The 22,327-nt window shown below is 40.9% G+C and overlaps 1 protein-coding gene across 3 annotated transcripts in view; it reads right to left on the bottom strand.

Annotated features, from left to right (window-relative positions):
* Positions 1 to 22,327, bottom strand: part of sema5a (sema domain, seven thrombospondin repeats (type 1 and type 1-like), transmembrane domain (TM) and short cytoplasmic domain, (semaphorin) 5A) — a 138,267-nt gene that overhangs the window by 85,990 nt on the left and 29,950 nt on the right. For all 3 annotated transcript variants that reach the window (XR_009389902.1, XR_009389901.1, XM_059326841.1), the window contains exons 2-3: positions 15,337 to 15,546; positions 2,857 to 2,956 (exon numbers count right to left, since the gene is read on the bottom strand). Coding sequence is in view for 1 of the 3 variants with exons in the window: in XM_059326841.1 (XP_059182824.1) it covers positions 2,857 to 2,956; positions 15,337 to 15,484 (248 nt within the window). In the remaining 2 variants the exon portion in view is untranslated. The remainder of the gene's footprint in view (positions 1 to 2,856; positions 2,957 to 15,336; positions 15,547 to 22,327) is intronic.

Here is a 22,327-nt window from a genome sequence, read left to right as displayed (position 1 = left end):
TTCTATACTAACATTATCACTGTTAGACAATAATTAACACATTCTAATGTTAGCTAACAATATAAACAAACAGCAGGAAAAAAAGTAATGTTTACATGAGTTTGCTAACGACATTAGCACAGCTAGCCAAAGATAGCAACAGGTTAATTCAAGTGTTTTGCTGCTTTAATTTCCTAACTTTATAGTTTACATTTGTATCAAAGTAGTATAGTTTACCTCATTATTGGTGGAGGTTGTGCAGACTAATGAACACATCTCTGGCATGCACAATTTCAGATGTATCTTTTTTACTCTGAGTTCAAGACAAGAAAAGGTCCAACGCGGGAGGTGAGCCTGAGCCTGGAGCTCTGCAGCTCTGCAGCTACACCCTTTTCAGTGTTAAAGCACCCAGCTCTATGGCCATAGCTCTGCACAGTGTCTACCCATGTACTCTCTCCTGTTCTTTCATCTTCACCCCCTACCCATAGTGCCACCAGTACAAAGGGATTTCACCTCCAAAAAGGGAGCCTACAGACTTAAACTGCTTAAACAGAAAGTGGGGGGTGAAAACAGCATTACAGAGGATATCGACACACTTAAAAAAAGTTTTTCCCACAGATTTAGCATTACTCTTCTATAATACTGTCCAATTGACAATGGGCAGTATTAAAAAAATATTAAATTTGGAGCAGCTGAACCAGAGATATCATCTTTGTTATTCTACGCATTCTTCTTCCTTGTCAAAACCTGGCACCTATATTACCCACAATGCAACTCAAAAACGTTCACATATGCACTTGTACTCCCTAAGACCTGTAAACAGACTTTGTTGTGTAAAATCGGTGGAGCTCCAGTTAAAGAAATGTTGCATCTGAAGCTTCTAAAGTTTTTCCCACTTCGAAGTTAAAATTAACCTTTTCACTGGTGGCATAAGGAGCTGTAAGAGTTTAATCAGGGTACATAGGGACCAAATTCAGTGCATGGTTGGATTCAACCACTGCAGCAAATGACGGACCTCTAGCTTTCTTCAACCCATAATTAGGAGGGGAAAAAAGACTAGATAAAGCAGTGCAAAAAGTTCTACAGTATGCTCCTATCTGCTGCAGTTTTGTGTGTATGAGAAAAAGGGAGAGAAAGACAAAGAGACTGAAAGAAAATCAAAGCCTGGCGGTGAAACCTCACTCTAATAAGTGCCTATTCTGCTTTGCCTGAAGCCTTTCAAATTTGCACTGCACAAACAAAACTGTTTCTTTGGCATTTACAACTTTTCAAGAAACATTAGGTTCTAATGAATGCCCCCTCAAGAGGAATATTTTGAATATTGACTAACGATGTCTCAGGCTGTCTACTAAAACCATTATACACCATTACTAGAATGAAATCACATGAAACCTGACAATTAGGACTCAAAGCATTATTTATTGTGATTTCTTCCCCCCCTTTGAAACTTCTGTATTATTAATATTTTGTATTTTTTTGTTCCATGGGCAAATCATGATCCAAGATTATTGTCGTTCCATGCCGCCAAAGAAAATTGTCTTCAACATTTGGATAGTTTAGTGCAATTTCACAGCAACAACCCTTTTCTAAATCTCCAATCTAAAGATTGACCTGATAGATGGTTGTTGCATTGCTTAAAAACTACTTTACAGGCAGAGATCTTGCACCAGCGTTAACAACAACCTATAATGTGTTTCTCTTTTATAGCTGCAATAATTTTTAAAGAGCAAGAATTGTTTTTTCATGAAGTAGATATCTACTTTCGGAGCTTATGTCTTCAAGCATGTTCACACATACAGAAACACTTTCACTGAGATCCATCAATCTCCTGACGAGTGGCTATCAGCCAGGCCTCAGTGTGGCCACGGACCCCTGTTTCAGGGTATTGATATTTGCATCGATCCCTCTTTCCTTCCATTATCACTCATACCTCGAACCCAGCCTTCAGCCATCCATCCTTTCACAGTTAGACACTCGACAGCCGTTGAGCTGCCACCGAGAATTGGACTAAATCTTGTCTTTGATTTTTCTGAGTGCTCCAAATACCATGTGTTGATGGAAGTGGCTGAGCTCTAGCTAAAAATAAAAGATTACATATTATTCATATATATGAATCATATTTTCGATATCAGCAGTTATACCAGCGGTGAGAATCCACTTTCCTCTTTGACCTTTGCTCGTAATCCGTCCACACATACATACACCATCTCCCTGATTAGTCTTTTCCATCTAAGTTCTAGCTAAAGGGTGCATTAGTAAATTCCCTGAGCTCGCTTTGATTCTGTTTGTTTTGCTGTTCACCTTCCTGCTGGCTCCTCTTCTATCTCTTGCTCACGACGTGGTGAGTGTTTCTTTTTATTGACAACTAAGCCATTAACAGAAGTGCAGTGCGCACTTCATCGGGAGTCAGCCACAGACTCATACAGCTCAAACACACGCTTTAAAGAACACACACGCTTTAATTTTATCACATGTGCATGAACATATACTGTTAAAAGCAGAGTTGTCACTGAATGTAATCGATTTAGAATTCAGTGTCTCAATCACAGAGAAAGTGCAAGCAAACACACACACACACACACACACACACACACACACACACACACACACACACACACACACACGTGTGGCTGGGCTTGTCAAAGACAATAGACTTGGAAACAATCTCCAAAGCCATTTTTCTCTGGCTTTTGAAGCCATCTATAGAGAAACTGATCATTACTCATGCAATAAACCAACAAACACCGAAAAGAAGGGGTATGAAAGAGACCACAATAAAAGGACACACAACAAAAGAAAGAGGTGGGAGGGAAGACAGAGAGACAACCAAAAGAGAAGAAAGAGCAAAAAAAACCAACAATCTCAGATATGGGTTACCTGGCACCGACGATCAGTTCGTTCTGGCCGGGGTCGAAGGTCAGCTGTGAGTAATCCACTGTGCCCTCTGCCTTGAACCTGAACATCCACGGCTCCATCTCTGCCAACAACACCACAGGACACAGAAAGTGTGAGCCAATCAAAGCGGAGAGTTTATGACTGCAGATGACAGCTGAGCTGATGAATTGGCTGCGTTCAAAGGGCTGCTGTAACTTTTCTCAAGACACTCAAAGAGTTCAGGTCCTTAAAGGCCATGTTTATAATAGCTGTCTTTACACGACTGCCTTTGTTTAAATTTTTACCTTTTCTACCTGATGCTGCGCAGCATTCCTGATGTAAATACTAATGCACTTGCACTCGTGTTTTGCATTAAAATTAGTTCACGTGTAGAAAAAATGCACAGAGATTTTAGCCTGTAGTTATAGGGCAGTAATGCTGCATTATGGTTATAGCCACACCTCAGTAAAGCCTGCAATAATGGACTGAAGAGGTGGAGCTCATTAAATATAATGGTCTGCGTAGGGTGCCTGTGTACCTGTTACATACAGTTAGTCACTGATGTCATGAACCTTTATCCCAGTTAAACAAAGCTACAGTAAAATGCATTGTTATCTATGAAACAACCCTATAGAATAGCTAAAATTAGCTGCAAATTAACTTTAAAATGCTGCTTACACATAAATCCATCTGTGACGATAACCTGCTTTCACAGGGGGCTCTTACAGCATAATAAAAACTTTCACTATTAATGACTTAAGTACATTTAGCCGATAGTTCTACTGTTGTTTGAAGTAATAATCTCAAAGATTGTATTTGAATTGTATTTGTCTGTAATGTTTCACTATCTACTGTTCAGAGAGGTTTTACAGCTTGAAACGTGACCTGACTTGGCTTATTTCTAACATATTTTTTTTTTCAGAATTGATGATGAAGTGATTTTAAAAGAAAGCACATTTCATTTCCTCTTCATAAGACAGAGTTATGGATCATTATATTTCCGTTTCATGAAAGCGGAAGGAGGAGAGCTTTAATTTTGTTTCATAATGAGAAAGTTTAGCATAATTTGTTTTTACTATTCCTTATTAAAACTATCAGGCAAGTTCCTCTTACCTGCCACAATGCAAATATTGGCCCTTTTACAGGAGGAAATGAAAAGGAGATTGGATAAATAAGAAAAATGCTTAAAGCTGTCCTTGGCTTAAAAGGTTACTCATACAAAAAAAATATTTTCCACACATCATAGTACTCTTTCATTTGTGCTTCTCGTTAAAACAGATGTGACACCTGAGACCTCCATTCATAAGTGAATCTGTACAAATTACTCATTAGATTTATGTAAACCAAAGCTACTGTTGACTGACCACTTTCATGTTAATGAAAGTGGATGCTGTTGATGAACAACGAAGACCGATTAGAGTCTGACTTTTTATGAAAATTGACCTTGGTATGCACCAACATGAAAAGAGAGAGAGAGATATCCCAGACAGACACTGACATCTTATCCACAACATGCCTGTTCTCATGGCGCCCAACCCATTAACCCTTGACCAATCGAATTACAGGCCCCTGGGTGGTTGCAGAGCGATGAGGACGGCCTGTCTACCGTCTGGTTACCCGATAGGTTAGTCGAGGGTGGTATAATCAGTCATTATGGTGACGTGTTTTCCCGAACACTGGTCATATGTTCAATATGCAGTCATAATAACTTATCCTGCTGTCGGATTACACTAAAAATCATCACCACAGATGGGACGTTTCCTCCGCACAGCTAGAAATCTGTATTTTTGAAGGTGCCAGAACTCCTGCAGAGTTTTAAGCAGTGGTTGCTACAGTGATTTAAAATCATTCATCACTACATTTGTGAGCTATTTCCAGACGAAAAATTTCAAAGGGACTTTTTTAATTTACCAGGGAGCTTTCCATCAGGGCCGGAACAGAGGGAGCGGACAGCTTGAATATCCTCCCTGCAACACATTATCTGCTTCTTCAGGCACACCTGTCACACAGCGTTTCAAATGAAAGCACGCTCTCCCTTGACTGCATCAAAAGCAAGTACTTTCGGGTTTCGGTGACAAACGTGGGATTTCTTGGTGTTTCAAAACGAAGACAAACAGAGTAAGAAAACTGGGAGCTTCCAAAGAACATCTGCCTTTCTGCAGCTCACGTAGTGGGACCGAACTCCAACTCTCCTAACAAAACAATATCATCTGCTGTGAGACAGCGCCACTGTATGCGAAGACTTGCTCCCTTGTTTCCTTTCAAGTCTCCGGTGGCGAGTACAAAAGAACTGCAAGAGGAAAGAAGCATCCGGCGACTGACTCCAGGTTTCACATCGCTAATACATTTTCATTAGCAGCGGGGAAATAAATATCTGAAAGATCACGAATAACTTCACCCCAAAGATTTCATTGTGCTTAATGTTTGCTGCTCTGCTTATTCAGGAGAGATACAAAGTTTTGGATGTGCCAATCCTTTTGCCTCCACTGGGCTTGTTTTTCACGCCATCGAGAGGATCCCTGGCATACAAATGTAGCAGTGACACCCCCCGGGGGAAGACGCCGCTTGACGAACCCAGCTACTCCCCATAAATCTCCCTGACTCACCAGGGGAGGCTCGCTAACGGGGTGATGGAGTGTGTGAGAGTGTGTGTGTGCCTGGATGTGTGTGTGAGACAGAAACAGAGAAGAGAGGATATTTGTTGGAGTGTGGAAAAGGGGCAAAAGGTTCTAATTGAACATAACAGCACTCAAAGGATTTATGGCCTTTTGTGACGGGGGCAAGGACCATTCATAAACATTCATAACCAGCGTGGATGAGCCCTCCCAAGGTTGTGAAGCTAAATATACGTAGCTTCACAAAGTCAAACTTGTGGGGGTTTAGCAGATAATACTTTGAGTTAACTACAGGGATACAAAACTCTGGCACTCTTGGAAGGCTTTTCAAAAATAGCACTGGGTTAACTCAATGTGTTCTCATGAACACAGAAAAGAAAAGTAATACACAGGAACTCATATGATATCAATTGCTGATTTAAACACATTGATAATGTTAAGTTTAGACATCAAAACTACTACAATTAGGAGTTATGTTTATGTCAGGGTTTCAGCTATATTCATTCAGTAGAGGTGGCCCGCTGCTGCTAAATAATGGCCGCCGCTACTTCCGTAGAGGGAATTGTTTTATTTTTTAAATTCTGTAGCAGTGACCACAGCGATATCTTGCAGCGGCGACGAGCAGTGGAGATGATATAACAACCGTAGCAGTGCAAGTAATGTTAGCATTAATCCAGTTTCTGAGTGAAGTTAAAATATGATGCCTTAAATAAATGGGGTGCACTTATATAGCGATTTTATCCAAAGCGATTTACACTACACACTACGCTCATTCACCTGTTCACACACACATTCATACTGGTGGCCGAGGCTACCAGGGCACACTGGTGCCACCTGCCACCATTGGGAGTTCATTCACACACCGATGAACGCAGCATCGGGAGCAATTTGGGGTTCAGTATCTTGCTCAAGGATACTTCGACATGTAGCTGCCATAATTGGGGATCGGATCACCAACCTTTCGGTTACTGGACAAACGCTCTACCAACTGAGCCACAGCCGCCCCAACATAGAAGAACCCTTATTCTCCTTTAGAATAATTCATTAAAAATATGCAATGATTAAGATGGAATAGTAGCATTAGAATGTGCGAGAAGCCACCAAATTTAAGGCCTGTGACCCCCCTACTTTGTTCAGGTCCCCCTATACAAAATCCTGTGGGAAACACTAAGCCTCTAGGCTCTAAAGCCTGTTTTGCTGTCATTTTTCTAAATTGCTGATTGATAATTACACGTGCACACCATCCAGGGGAAAAATAACCCTTTACCCCTGCTGCTGAAAAAAAGCCTAGAGGAAAGATTGTTTATGTACACAACTTACAATGGGGCAAAATGGAACATGAACACTGGTCTCCTGATTTAAAAAAACAGTGTTTGTTTGATCAATTCAAGGCCTCTCTCACCAAGCCTGGCATCACCAGAGTAATTTGAAAATGTGGATTAGTCTGTTCAGCTTTTTATTTTTATTTTCAAGAGGTTATCCATTAGCCCAGACTAAAGTGCGTCTGAATAGAGCCAAAACCAATTGGAAGCGTGTGCACGAAGCGCGTGACGTACCGCTGAGCAACACTTGCAAGTTGGGGAAGTGATTGGTCAGTTTTCAAGCAGGAAAAAAATGGCAACCTGGTCACACAACTTTTCAGATCACAGCTAAACAGTACACTACAATGTGTTTCTGTGGTTTTGAGTTTAGTGAGCTGTGCCAGATGTCAGTCATCCTATCAAACCCTCATCAGATCAGAGATATCAGATAAATGTTTGTGGATGGAAATCTGTCTGTATGGGAGAACGACCAGACGCTTCTGCCAGAGCAAATAAAACACGAAACTGGCAGATTTGACTGGCTCCCTGGTTACCTTTTGTCCGCCCTACAGGGACCTACAAGCCTTCTATACAACAACCCCAATTTAAAAAAAAGGTGAGACACTGTATGGCCACAGAATGCAATGATTTGCAAAACTTTATATATACACTCATTCTGAATATAATGCATTCTGTTTTAAATTATGTTTTACACAGCACCCCAACTTTTTTGCAATCTGTGTTACTTGTCACTTGACACAATTCTGTAGAAAAAGATACTAACCGTTCATGAGAACTGCCTGGTTAGCTTCACTACAGAGACTTGTCACACTGATTTAAACTCTGATCTAACTTGTGATATTTATTTTTGGTTGGGTTGTAATAGCTAATTTTAGGGGCACCCAGGGAGGTTTTTTATGATCCCATATAATTAACCTTATCGTTAATCCTGTAGAAAAGGAAACAGTAGGACAACCCCGAGCTACTAATTATCACAAAAAAAAACCAAATCCCTCTCCAAATCTCACTTCCTAGATTTCAGTCCTGCTTTGCATGTTATATGCATTTAGATCAGCTGCACTTTAAATGCATGTGATAATGTAATCACATCATAGCCACGCTTATACAGCAGCTGCCTGAATCAGGGGATTGGCTGCTGATGAGACGAAGGCGTAATCACACACACGCGTGCCGACTCACACACACACGGATTGGGATGAAAATACAGACAACAGCCAGGGCTCTGAGCCAACACGAAACCAGCAAACACACTTACACACCCATCCCCCCACACTCTCAGTCCCATCTTATCCCCTTAACCCCCATCTCCCTCCTCCTCAAAATAGAACAGCCCATCACTCACATCCCGTTTGTTATTCCTTGCTCTGACACGGAGCGGTTGACACAAAGACAAAATGACAGGATATATAAATATTTACACCCAGCATCACAGGCCAGTCTTCAGTCTGCCAGTGCTCAAACTTTGCACTCTACAGTACTGCCAGCACAGCAACAATAGCAACATGTGGAACCAATTCTGAAACATGAATGGTTTGTCTGTGAGTGGTGTAAATAGAGTGTGGCAGCAGGCGCACTTAATGAAGAGTCAATTCACTCTAAATGCAGCCCTGTGGTAATGGGCGGAAGAGGAATGGCAACTATTTGGTCAAGCTGATTTGAGGAAATGATTTGGCTGAGAGGTCAAAAAACAAACACCTGCTCAGTTTGAAAAATCCAAGGCAGAAGGCAAGGTCAGTTAAGATGGTGGCGATCTGTTCTTTGCTTGAAGGTTTTCTTCCTATTATGTTATTTTGAGCACGAAAACAGCACATTTTACAGCTTAAAAAGTCCTGCAACTGAAATTACCGCGGCTGTGCTGTGGCCCCGGGGCAGAGAGTGAATCATGCAAAGCAAACCGCCGTGAAGCCACAAATAAGTGTGCAATAAAATATTTAAATCTAATGTGTATTTAGGAGTTGTTTGGCTCTAGAGGGTGTGGGGAGAAGAGACAACCTTTTAACAAGACGACCAAATCTCCACAGGCCACTTGAAGAAAAAAAGAGATTAAAATATGTGTAGGGAAATGACATGTGGGACTTTTATTGCAGCGGGTAAATGAAAGACATACAAATCCAAAAATATGGACAGGCCCTTCTTCATGCCATTGCAATCCTGTCATCCATTGGAATAAAACATGGCTAGAACATAGCTGACCTCGGACACAAATAGAGCGGACTTAATGTTGGGAGTTTAAGCTCCAAAGACCTTGGAGGGCTTTCAGTTAAAAATAATCACCCCCAAATGACTAATTAAAAGATCTCTGATACTAGTTGTAGCATGTTGCGTTTATGAATGCTATGAGGCCATTTGTTTATTTTCCTGCTTTCACTCCCCTCACTCTAACGATGTGTTAGACGTTCAGGGATGATAAAAGCTGAGCTCAGTCTGTGGCTGTAAAACAAGTCTGCCGGTTCCACTCCTCAGAGATGTGGCCCTCAGCTTGGCCTGTGAAGGCATTGTTTACACCACAGTTTATAACCTTTAAAAGCCTTCAAGCCTACACCCAGGAACACTTGTTAAATACAACACTTTATTAATACAGTATATCTCAGGGGCTTTCAGCTACAATAACAAATACAATTGCTTGGCCAGAAAACCTTTACCGAACCATACTCTTTTCAAACTATTGGGATGAAGTCTTTCAACACCCCTCCTTAAATATTTCTATAAATTGCACACATTTACATTGGATCTCTGCTGAAGCTATTTTCAGACCTGTTTTTGCGAAGTGTACATTTTGTGTAAACATTTCGAACGTAGCTGCTGAACTGTACAGTGTACTTTCTCAAACCCTACATTTGTAAAACCGCCACACAAAGCAGAAAGTGGTCTTTAGGCTATAGCATCCTCACACCACAGTAGCAGTTCTGTCAGCCAAGTGTTGTGCCAAGTCAGAAAACCACCATCCCCAGTGGGGTCAAACCCATGTGAGGCACGCCCTTCCACAGTCGGACCACAATCAGAGAGAGAGAAATGCTGTCACTGGAACAAACTCAGACAAATCCCGACCTTGGCTTTTCATGATGGGTCGCAACCACTTTTTGGGCTCCGTATTGTTAAACTCCTTTTCTTCTTTCACCAGGTTAGCTGACCCTGTGAACCATTTCAGCGAGCTGAACATCCACAAAGGAGTAGCTGCAGACCCTGTGACACAAGCTGCTAAAGGAAAGCAGCAAAGCGTATTTTCTTTCCTTCACCCCCAACCTTGAGTACATGAAGATTGGTTTTCCATCTCATGCTAGAAGAGATTTATCTAACTGCAGTTAATTATCCCATTTCTTATTCCTTTGAAGATATTTGTTTAACCTCTAAAATATCAGCAAAATTGTGAAAAATGAACATCTCAGCATCACCTTGCCCCAGAGTCCAAGGTGATGTTTTTCAAATTGCTTGTTTTGTGCCACTGCCATTCCTGAAAATAAACAGTTTGATTTCTTGCCCAGTGCCCCATGAGAAGATAGATACCACTCTCATGTCTTTTACACAAAATATAGCCTTAGCCAGCTAAATTAGATCAGCCAACAGTTAGTCTGTCTGTCTGTCTATCTATCTGTCTATCTCTCATGATTTTGTGGGACCAATCATTCTCTTTCAAGTAATAAGTAGGTCTCTAGTCTTATCAGTGAAGTCCCAAGTCCTAAACTTTGAGTTTGGACTCCTGAACAAGTCATAATTTCCTCTTCACCAAATCCAGTAACAACAGGGCATAATATACTCCTGAAGCTTGATTGGATGCTGTCAGATTGGTCCAAACAAATCGGATCTGGGTGGGAATTAATAGCTTTAAGCTGATTTATGAAATGAAGGTATATCAACTGATTTGTGACACACCTTTTAAAAAACATGCTTTTTCATCTATTACCTTGGAGGAAGATTTCAAATATTTTGATGTAAAAAGGCTCAAGTCCAAGTGAAGAAAGTCTTGTCAAGAGTCCAGAGTCATTAAATTCATGAATTAAGTCCAAGTAATGTGACTCGACTCCACACCTCTGCTACCTGTAAGAGTCAAGCCAAATCTTTGAATGTATGTATGTGTGTGTACGTCTAAAAGGATTAGGTTTGGATGAGTTTTGTTCTGTTATGATCCACAGGGGTATGTTTAATGTGCTTGTAGTCTTCCCAGCTCGGCTGAAGAGGAGCAATGGCAGCCTTGCTTTACACATCCAACTAGGGATTACACTCCATTACATGGAGCACAATGACACACAAAAGGCAATAGATTAAATGAGAGGTTTCTCTTCTCTCACACACTGCTTGTGTGTGTAGGCTACGTATATGTGCGTATGTGTCTGCATTTGCTGTAATGACTCATAGCTTTTGTTGTGTATATTGCAAAAAAAAGCAAGGGCTATCATTTGGCAGTCTGAAGACGCTTTGTATACCATACGACTCAGAACAATGACATGTATTTCAACCGCACAAAGACTATCATTTGGCCATGAAAGGAGAGTTATAAAAAAAACTGAGCTTAAATATAACTGTGAAGGAACAGATTAATGGACATCTTCATGAGGCCATGTGAATTAGCAGCTGCTGAGCAAAGTAGCTGATGCCTACACAAGGTGAGAATAAATAGGATTGGAATGCATGGAAACAAAACATAATGAGGAATCCTGCATTAAACTTTTTGTGCTTTCTGTCCCCATGTGATAGCAGAATAAACCTCAAGACATGCAAAGTCTGCAGAGCTTTAGAGCTTTAAAACCAGGGCAACAAAGCTGATGGATAGACAGTCAACAAGCGTATGAGCTTATAGAGATTTGGCCAAACTTTTAGGGATCAACAGCATTAACAAGCTAGTAAAATTTACATGCAAACTGTATAAATATCTGAATTGGTGCAAATTAATTTTATGAACAGTAATTCCATCTTTTAACAATTTCACTGCAAATGTGTGGGACTGAGCTGACTGCCTCTGCTCTCCCATGTAACTCAAAGTATTTTGTCATTTGGGTAAACTGTTGGTAAAGTTTTTGCTTTTACCAGACATGCTATTCCTCTGAATTCCTCTCACTTTCTTGTATTTTTTTTCCTGTACAGTAGGCTTTGTGTATAGTGAACCATGTCTGATTACTAACTGAAATGTCGACCCTTTTTATTAATGCTTCTATATTTCAACTGAAGCATTAAGCCACTGGAGCTTAATGGGCCATTCTGGTACATTAGAGAACACAAACGCGTTAACCACAACTGACCCACGGACTGGTGTGTGATCGCCCTCATGCAGAAAGCACACGGCAGGAATGTATTACATTAGCTGGGCAGTTAGTCATCATCATTGCACTCAATTGGCGCGGAGGGAAGAGTGCCACCTCAGCTAACAATGAAGTGACAAAGACGTTGGAAAAAGAGAGAGAGACAAAGGGGAGCAGAGGGGAGAGTTCTTGTGTCTGTGTGGGCCGTTTGACTGAATATGAGTCTTTGCATGGATGTAGATCTTTGGACACACACAGTGACCTTGGTCTTCCAGTCCATTTCGCCCTAGACAGAATCTTATGTGATTATCTGACTGAGACTCTGCTGAACTGAAACCAGCTCAATGACATTTAGCTGCTTCACACAGGGTAGACAGAACGCCATCGATCGCTATTGATACTTTCTTTCGACTAAGTTTCACATCATTTCATTACAGTTTAGCTGTTCAATACCAATGTAAGATAAAGGGTAAGGGCAATGAAATCTGATGCGGAATACGCTGAATCTAAAAACTGCAGAGCCGAGTAGTAAAGACATAAGAGGAAGGTTGTGTCTGCTTTGTGTCTCAAGGGACAGAATAAAGAGGAATGGAGCTGTAGTTAGCCAGCAAATTAAGCTAACGATAACTTGTTTGGAAACACTGTCTCTTGCTGACTTTTAAATTTTTCCAGCTGACTTATTTGAAATAAGAATTTTGTAGAAAGGATTTTGAATATGCACTTGATAACTCCACTACATGATATTATCCTAAAAGACTGAGGCTGATCTGTATGTCCCATACAATGCTAGGTTACAACTTTAGGTAATAAGCTACTTAATCTGGCTTGCTGATGATTGCGTCTCAAATAAGAGCAGACACGACTGTTTCATCCCTCCCTTACATTTTTACTTTTGTGTTTTTGGTTTTGCAAAGGCTTAAAAGAAGAAAAACATCCTTCAAACTGTTTAAATGCACATTTTCAGCCCTGCATTAAAACATCATTTAAACATTTGGGCTGTGTCCAGAATCACTCATTACTTTATAATCCTGAGTTTGCCATTTTGTAGTGCTGTCCAAATGTGTAGTGAGAATCATTATACCATAAAGAAGGCCATTCCACAATGCATTGTGAAAAGTAGTGGACAATTTACTAACCAAGCACTTTATAATATCATGCATTCCACTGATGGAAAAATGACAGACGGATGAGAGAAGAGAGAGAAAAGAGAGCAGCTTGACTGCAACCTGTCACTGAAATGTCTGTTTGTTTTGATGCTATGGTGAAGATTGTTTTGCCAGTTTCCTAGCCATGTAATAATTTAATTCAATATGTGTATTATGTCATCACAGGATACATTGATTGTCAATTTCTTAATTTATTCATACCAAAAATGCATGTTAGTAGAATGGATGGTCCAACAACAGATGTTGATGTGTCTGAATTGTCTGTGTTGTGCACAATCTGAAATGTCTGAATTGTGCACAATCGATGACGTAATTTAGCACAGAGAAAATGAGTTGTGTTGTGTCTGAATGTGCGCCAAAGCTTGACAGAGTCTAGTTGGTAAGCTGTGACTGGATAATTGTAACTGTTCAAAGAATAGGTTTAGCAATCATTAAAAACACCTATTTATGTCAGACAAATGTGTACATTGTAATCAAAGGCTGTAACAGATTTTAACCCCTTTTTTCTTTTTATCAAGCATCAAATGTAAAGATCGTCCTTTATAGGGAGTGACTCTCAGACCCTGTATACACCGACCACTTGTGCGATTGGATCACAAGTGGTCAGATGGGACACATCGCTGTTTACACCTGTTTGTATCATGCGTCTCAAAGACCCTGTTTCCATTTAGCAGTAACGTGGTCTGAGTGATCCGAAGACAAGTGGACAGCTCTAAATACAGGTGAAAACACTGTCAGGACGCATTGAGAGCGTTTGTCAAACCACATTCAGATAATAGTGAGAACGGGTATGTGACTCTTGTCCACATTAGGGACCGCCTACTCAACTGCCACCCCCTGCCCGAGTGGAATTAAGTACTCATTCGCACTGCGGTAAGCTAGCTTTGTCCAACTCGGCCCACGACAAAAATTATGACTGCGTTTTCACATCTTCACTGATGTGGTTTGCCTGAAACACGCCAAGGAATGTATTGTTTTTGATTTCTTCCACTACTATTACCACTACTTCTTCTTTCTTAAAAACAGCAGTGCATTTGGTGTTTCGCAAACGGAAATTATGTACTTATTAATTTACATACAGAGCGGGGAAGTGGAATCAGATCACAAGTGGTCACTGAAGATGCATGTGGAGACAGATGCTACTGCCAGGTGAGAACACAGCCTGAGAGCTGTCCACTTGTGTTCGGATCACAGAGACCACATGTTGCTGCTAAATAGAAACAGGGTCAAAGGGAGTCCAGCTGACCACGCACATTTATTACGTCAGATAACAACAACTCAAGTCACCTTCCTAGTATCCTAGTAAGATACTTGTAAACTGCCTGGTAACAATATGAGTTGTCATGTTTCTTTGGACAGAATCTTCTGCTCAAACTGGTTTCCCTTGCACCCAAACCACGCACATCAGTGCTCCTTTCCATTTTTTACAACCTTTGGCACTATGTCAACAAAACGGCCAACACACAGCCTGCATTGATGACTTATTTTCCTGTTACGTCCTTGTCGGCGCGCATCAGGATGCATCTGCGTTTACACTTTAAAAATACATGTGGTCAAACGAGTTCTAGGCCACCTGGGCAAGTGGTTTGAGTGATCCGATCACAATGCGCCTTGGACCCTATTTACACTTGTGATCCGATCACCCAAGATGCATTTTAAACCCAAGTGTAAATGGGGTCTCTCATTATCCTATGTTACTTTCTTCAGAATAAACTAATGACACGTGCAATTCCTACATTTAAATCAATATCTTGTTTGCAGCTGTTGCCATGGGAAATGACATACACTATCTGGCACAGAGCTAATAGCTCACTATGTACGGAATAAAAACGTCAGGGGCTCTACATCTGTGTCTTCTGTGGTCATCAATTTGCTTACAACTAAGAGCCGACAGCAGGTATCTATGAGTGTTTATGTCTCCTAGCAACAGTAAAATATCCTTGTGAACGTATAGGGACGGAGATGTCGACGGAGGTAACTATGCGGTGAAGGTTAGAGTGAATGCATGGTGGGAGGGAGAAATATGTAAAGAGAAAGAATATGAAATAATTACATACAGCACACACAAGTTCACTTGGTTACGGAGGGAAATAAAAACTTAATGAGTCGAATCGATGATGTCACCCTGATGTGTGTGCGTGTTTACCTGAGTGTGGGATGAGCGGGTGCTCCGTCTTGTGACAGGGTGATTCAGGCAGCAGCACGGGCCCTCTCCTACTGGCCACGCCTCCGGGCCGCAGGACCAGCATGCACTGCAGCAGCAGCAGTGCATGCTGGGTAACAGGGCGTCCCATGGGGGCCTGGGCTTGGCTCACTTCTCTTCAGGCCTCAGGGGCCAAGAGCATGAGAGACACACCTGAAAGGAAGAGGAAGAGACAGATTTGGGTTTAAACAAAGACTTATGTCACATTAGTTTTAATAAAAGCACTGAAAAGCTTGATACAATATAACACCTCGCTACAATCACCCAGGGTTCACTTCAGGAGATGAAATGCGGATAAAAAATCCTTACAAAGGTGCAAAGTAGAGGGAGTGTGACAAATTGGGGGAAAGTGTTTTTGTGACAAAAAAACAGGCTGTGTGCTCTGCAAGACCTCACACCTCTCACCTCTGACACCCTGTGCATGAATCAGCCATGGCTCTGCACTACCTCAGACACCGTATGTGTGTGTCTGTGTGTGTGTGTGTGTGTGTGTGTGTGTGTGTGTGTGCTCTCTAACATTTGAGATCATGTGCCCTGTGTGCATGTATTTACTTCCACTGCAGCAGGAGCATTCTTGGTCCTATAGGGTAGGGTAGCAACAGTGCACTGTGTGTGTGAGTGCATGCATGTGTTTTTCATTATTAAGAGTCTTTTTGTTTATGTGAATATGTGACTGATATATGGATGAAGCTGCACTGCACAGCACTCTCTGTGGGTCAATTAAATCCTATAGCTGCTGTAAATTTGATATGTTTTTATTCACAACCAAGCCCTTAAATTGCTGAATGTGATTATTATATAATGCTTCCCAGAAAAGTCATTCACCGCAAGAACAACAAAGCAGTTTTCACCACTCGATTGTTCATGATTTCTTTTCTACGTGGGGGCGAATTGATGAGCATGAGTCTAGACCATCTACATCATTACTTTTTAATCATTTATGTGATGCTATTACCAAGAATGATTCATGCTGTGCGCAACAGAAGAATAAGCCTCCCTGACTGTATACCACATTGTGAGCAGCATGTGTGGTGGAGTGAGTAAAGTTACTGAGGTCTCAGATGTAGAGCGCTAGTAATGGTAAGCAGTTGCTTTTCTTAAAGGGATCGTTTTGATTTTCTGAAGTGGAGTTAGTCAGAGTATCACCCAGTTGGTGGACGGCCAACACGGCGCGTGCAGTTTGGAGAAGCGGCCAGGAAAACGGGCACAGAAGCTAAGCAATGCAAAACGTATTGTAAATTATGCAGAGTAACTGAAGACGATACGTATGTTCTTGTCAAAGCCACCAGACTCCATTGACGAAAACATAAATTTCACCTTGCAGAAAAAAAACAGCACTTGCTGGTCTCCTGCTGTATTGATTGATTTGTTTTTTTGTGTCTTTAGACACGGATTTTTGTGTCTTTAGGGTTTTAAAGAGTTAGTTAGTCAGATTCACTAAAGTCACACAGTAACACAAAATACCTACCTGATCAAGGCAGCAGTGGAGCAGCAACTCACTAAAATTACTGTTTTTGTCAATGTAGTCTGGTGACTTTGACAAGAACATACATAGCATCTTTAGTTACCCTGTGTAAACTTAAACAAGGCTGTCTGACAGCAAGGTAAAGCAGTGACTTACTCTAAATATAGTATTCACTTGTATTGATTTTTTTTCTAGGTGGCTAAAATGCATTTTGCTGCTTCCCCCGTCTTCAACAGTACAATGCTTAGCTTCCATGTCTGTCCTCCTGCCTACTTATCCAAGCTGGGGGTGTGCCGACCTCCATCTACCACAGATAATATACTGACTTTGGATAAGTGCCTCATACAACTATGCCTTTAAGTATTCATAACAGAAAATCTATTCTGCAGCCAAATTTGTAGAGCGTTCTTATTATTATTTTATTGCATGTGAAATAAGCTTTTCATCTGTTGTCCAGTCAGTGGGGAAAATGCTGTGTTTTGTGGAGAAAGAACAGAATAATCCTTCCTTCATGACAGAGTTGATTTAGTGTGAATGGTGGGTTGCAAACAAGCAAAAACTATTAATACTCTGTTGTGGGAAGCTAGCAAAATATGAGATATCTGCAAGCTACAAAAAAAAAAGAGAGACAAAACTGAAGCGAGCAAAGAATGAAAGAAAGAAGTGTTAAACATTTGCACTCCTCAGACAAAACTACCTTTACCACTCTCTGAAGTATGAATCCCCCGTAGTGTTGGAAAGCTTTGAGTGGTTGTGGGGTAGAACATAAGGCACCTCTTTCAAATGAAAACCCTAATGCTGTGAGTGTGGTGGTTTTATTTCATTTTCTCCCTGAATGGAAAGTTTACTCTGCCTTCAGTGTGCATGAGGCTCCATGACCTTGGGGCCTATATGGAATTCATTCAAAGTCCAGTGTATAAATGCACAGGGAGTGGGGATATGTGGTTTTCCTGCACCCACAGAGTAATGTAAAACACCTGTCATCCACAGCGGAGAAAGCAAGTGACAGCCAGTGCCAGTTGCCTCTCTCTCTGTTCTCTTTCCCTTTCGTCTTGATGGTTCACACGTCAGCTTCTGTGCTCTTTTGCAGTTTTGCTTTAGTCAACCTGTCATTTTACATGTCACTTTCCTTTGTCTGCTATTTTGCTTGACAGTCTTTGACTTTTTTTTCCCTACCCAAAAAGCCATTTTACCTGTTGCAGCTGAAAGTGAGGGAGTCATTTCCCCAGGTAGTCTCTAGCTAGGACATTCCTCTTGTCATTTTTAATTCAGCCTTCAGTCTGCATTCACTTAGGGAAAATATTTTAGAATCTGCTGGGCACGGACAGGAACTTTACATAGGAAATTAGATTATTGGTGTTTTTACAGTTGTGTGCATGTGTATATTATCAGAAAGGGCTGTGGTTTTGCACATTTGTGTTTGGCCCCAACACACACACACACACACACACGCTCACACATATATGCAGAGGGCTTGCTGACAGGAGCAGGAGCCGAGGCCACTGAGCTGTGTGCTCTTTGTTAACCTCACTCCCTCTGCACATGACCTCCCGTCATGCCAAGTACAACACACACACACACGCACACACACACACACACATACATATACATATACGTGTGCACGTTCAGCGTGAACATTCATCTCATACATGTACAATTTGTAATGCTGTTTCAAGAACAAGCTAATATGCAACCACTTCTTCGTATTATCAGATCCTTTATTACTAATGCATTCTTCTTGTTTTACTGATTAATAAGGAGTTTTAAAAACCTCTCAGTTCAGTTTAATATTAAAGGTGCCCTGTGGAGATTTTGAGTAAAAAAACAAAAGCACCATCAAAATACGTTGTGTATCCTTGAGGTCAAACAAATGTGTTTAATTATTTCCCTCTGTATAAAACACTTGCAAAGCAAATTTGGAATGTTTTGAATCTCCATAAAAGTTCTCTGGCTTGCTGTCTTCTTTCCCACCGTCGGAGGCACATTGGTACACTTCCTCGCACATTACCACCACTAGGGCTTGTATCGGATTTAGCTGTTTAATACTGAGATTTGTCCCATTTTTCTCAGAGACTATATGGCAATCAAAAAGTCCTATGTCATGGATGTCATGGTGATTAGTTTGACTACATTATACCTGTCAAATACAGACAAATGTGGCTGCCACAATCATGCCACAATCATAATGAACCAAATATATTTTTACACTCTTCGCATCCACCAACTGTCAATCAGTGGAATAGTGAGAAAATGCCAACAGGAGTGTGTTTCGTGTTACCTGCGTGTATATACATTCTCATGTGTGGCACAAGAAAATAAAAATCAACAGGTTCCTTTTAATGTACCACAGAATTAACAGAAAAATATATTTTTTAAATATTGTACAGTTAATAATCAAGACTAATAAAGGATCTGAATGATGTCCACTATGTTTTTGTTAAATATTTGCACATTTAAATAATGAGAGTCAAAATCCCAGTGAATCCTTGTTGTTTTTAACCTCCCTTTCTACATCTGGATCCAATACATCTCAAAATACTTCCCTCTCTGTATTTGCAACAACTAATGAAAACCTGTCATTACATAGTGAAACACTTAAAAACTCAAAAATCTATATAAATATATGCCATAAATTTAAAAAATGCATGGGCTGCTTTAAAGATAACCTGATTTATGCCCACACATGCACTTGCATCATTCCTTTTAAGTAACAGAGCACACACAGACAGCCGTGACTTGATTTAAAACCAAACCATTTGAACTGTTGTTTCATTCCCCTAAAGTGATCTCTGGTGGATCCTGTTTTCTCTTTAACTCACCACAAGCCGCCAACTGGTCCTGTGGGAGAAAACTGGAAGAGCTTTCTCTGCTGTTCGGTGGTCTAAACTCTAAATCATCTCCAGGGCATTAGCACAAGCCTCCTCCACAACCTCCTCCTCCTCCTCCTCCTCCTCCTACTCCTCCTGCTGCTGCTCCCACTCCTACTTCTTTCTCTGTCTCTGTTTCACACCTCTACACATACTGACGAACAAATACACACTTACAGTGCCCGTGCATTCACAGCACACACATGCACGCTGAAGTCACCCTGGGACCCTGTGATGGATAACACGCCGGTGCATTCAGGGCATTTAGCAGAGGCAGCCCAAGCCACACAAAAAATGAAACATGGTGTAAACGATGTTGTCATTTGAAGTGCATGTACAGAACAGATAATACTGAACAATAGAGTACTGCTGCAAGGCCAGTGTTAAGCTCCGATGTCCTTATTCAAAATTTAAGGAGGCACAGACCAATGTGAGCTTCAACAAGCTTTTTTACCTTTTTTCTTCACATCAAGGCAATATCTGAATTCATTTTGCTCCCTTCAAGCGCATTCAATCAATAAGTCATGTGACTTTACAATACCAACATACACTACTATAAATAAAAGACAGACAAAACAACTTATTGTCATGTCTTTTTTAATTGTAAAGCAGGTTTGATAGCTATACAAATACTGTGAAAGCACCAAAACGCTAAATCCACAGAGAAATGCACACACCCCATATTCAGAATCTGTCAGGACAAGCCGTCAGGACTTCCGTAAGGTTGTGATGTCACAGCTATACTAAATAAATAGGTGGAAAGTGCTGCTATAGTGCTGTTACAGTCTTTCCCTGGCTGCAATGATGGTGCAGAGATCCAGAGAGTGCAGATTCAGAAGACTTTGCTGATTGTTTTTTGATCATTATAGCTGTAAACAAGTTCTAGTAGGAACCCAAATATAAGTATTACAGCCCATAATTAAGTTTTATGTTAAGTGGAGAACTCTAATGGCCATAGTATTTATGACAGGAGCAAAGGAGGAAAGTCAGGCGATGTTGTATAAAGAATGACAGAGTCTGCTCAGGGTGGGTGGGAACACAGAACCTTCCCGTTGTTGTAGTTAACTTGTAAATTAATTTTATTCTGATATCTGTCATATTCTACGTCACCTATGCAACTGCAGCTCAGTGGTTCAATACAGAAACATTTATTTTAACCTAAACCATTTTTCTAACCTCGACTAAGTAGTTTTGTTGCCTAAACATAACCAAGTACTTCCAACTCACAATGTTAACCACATGTGTTTAAAATAGCAACCGTACAGCCATTTCACAGCGTTAAAAGGTCATAAACTGTCATAAACAGCCATATTTAGTTTGTGAGGATATGTCGTGCATGATCACATTTGGAGCTTGAAAAAAACTGACAGCAGATTATATGTCAAACTCCCAAAAAGTAGAAGAACAATATTGCAGATGCAAAGTTTACTTGCAGCAAAATGTATTGAGCTGAATAATGGATTTGCTCAGACAATCAATAGCTGTTTGCTACATAGTTTTACAAAGTTCTATAACGGCACATTAAGCTGCGTATAAACAGTACTACACACACACACACACACACACACACAAACATACACCTCTGCAACTTTGCATTGTGGGAGTTGAGGTGTCAGCTAACTAATCAATTGAAGTCTTCCTGCAGTAACGAGTGGAGAGAGGATCATATTAACAGCACTATTGATTTTGTCTGAGGGGGACTTCATGATGGTTGAATTACACTATACATAATGAATACACTCCCGAATAACGCTGGCTTTGTATCCGTCACGCTGACACATACATGCGCGCACACACACAAGCAGGCTCACATACAAACACGTTTGTCAAATGTGAGTGGTGCAGTGATGATCCATCTGTCCAAACACAGTCAGGGGAGTGTGAGTTTAGGGTCACAACACAGTGCTGATAGATGCTTTTCTCTCTGGCCAGACAGGACACACACACACACATACACCAGTAAAATCAACCCAGACTTTGCTTTAGACCAGAGCACACAAAGACACCACAGAGCAGCTTCATAAAGCTGTATGTTTGTCAGGCAGAGCGGTTATATGTGTGTGTGTTTGGATGCGATCGACTGGGTGTTTGCCTGTTTATCACTCTGTCTATCAGACGGGTTATTGCCAGTTTTTGTTTGTTGTTCTGAGTCTCACTCTGCCAATTGGTAGCTGTGATTCTGGCGTCTTGTGCTTTAGACCAAAGCACACACAGAAATGACAGAGATGTTTGCTCTTTACTTTGCTGTCTGTCTGTCCGTCTGTGTGGAAAGGACAGCTGAAGACTGAGTGATTAGTTTATGATTGAACTAAGTTATTGATCGATAAAAGAAAAAAAAGATGACTATGGAGTTAGCTGACTGACTGACTGACTGACTGAAATGAATGAACCGATGACTCAGTGACTGAGGGACTGACTGAATGTCAGGTTGGTGAACTGACTGACAAACTATCTGACAAAATAACGAACTAGGTGACTGGCTGACAGAGAGACTGATGAGGTGCCTGAATGAGCGCTGCGTAAAACACAACGTGATTGACAGTCCAAGTGGCCGACTCACTGACTTTTCTTCCAGCTGTCATGAAGATTTTCTTTCACTGCC

Source organism: Centropristis striata, chromosome 23 (genome assembly GCF_030273125.1).
Source record: "Centropristis striata isolate RG_2023a ecotype Rhode Island chromosome 23, C.striata_1.0, whole genome shotgun sequence".
In the NCBI taxonomy this organism is placed as follows: domain Eukaryota; kingdom Metazoa; phylum Chordata; class Actinopteri; order Perciformes; family Serranidae; genus Centropristis; species Centropristis striata.
The sequence above is the reverse complement of the archived record's forward strand: the minus strand, read 5'-3'. Positions and strand labels throughout refer to the sequence as shown.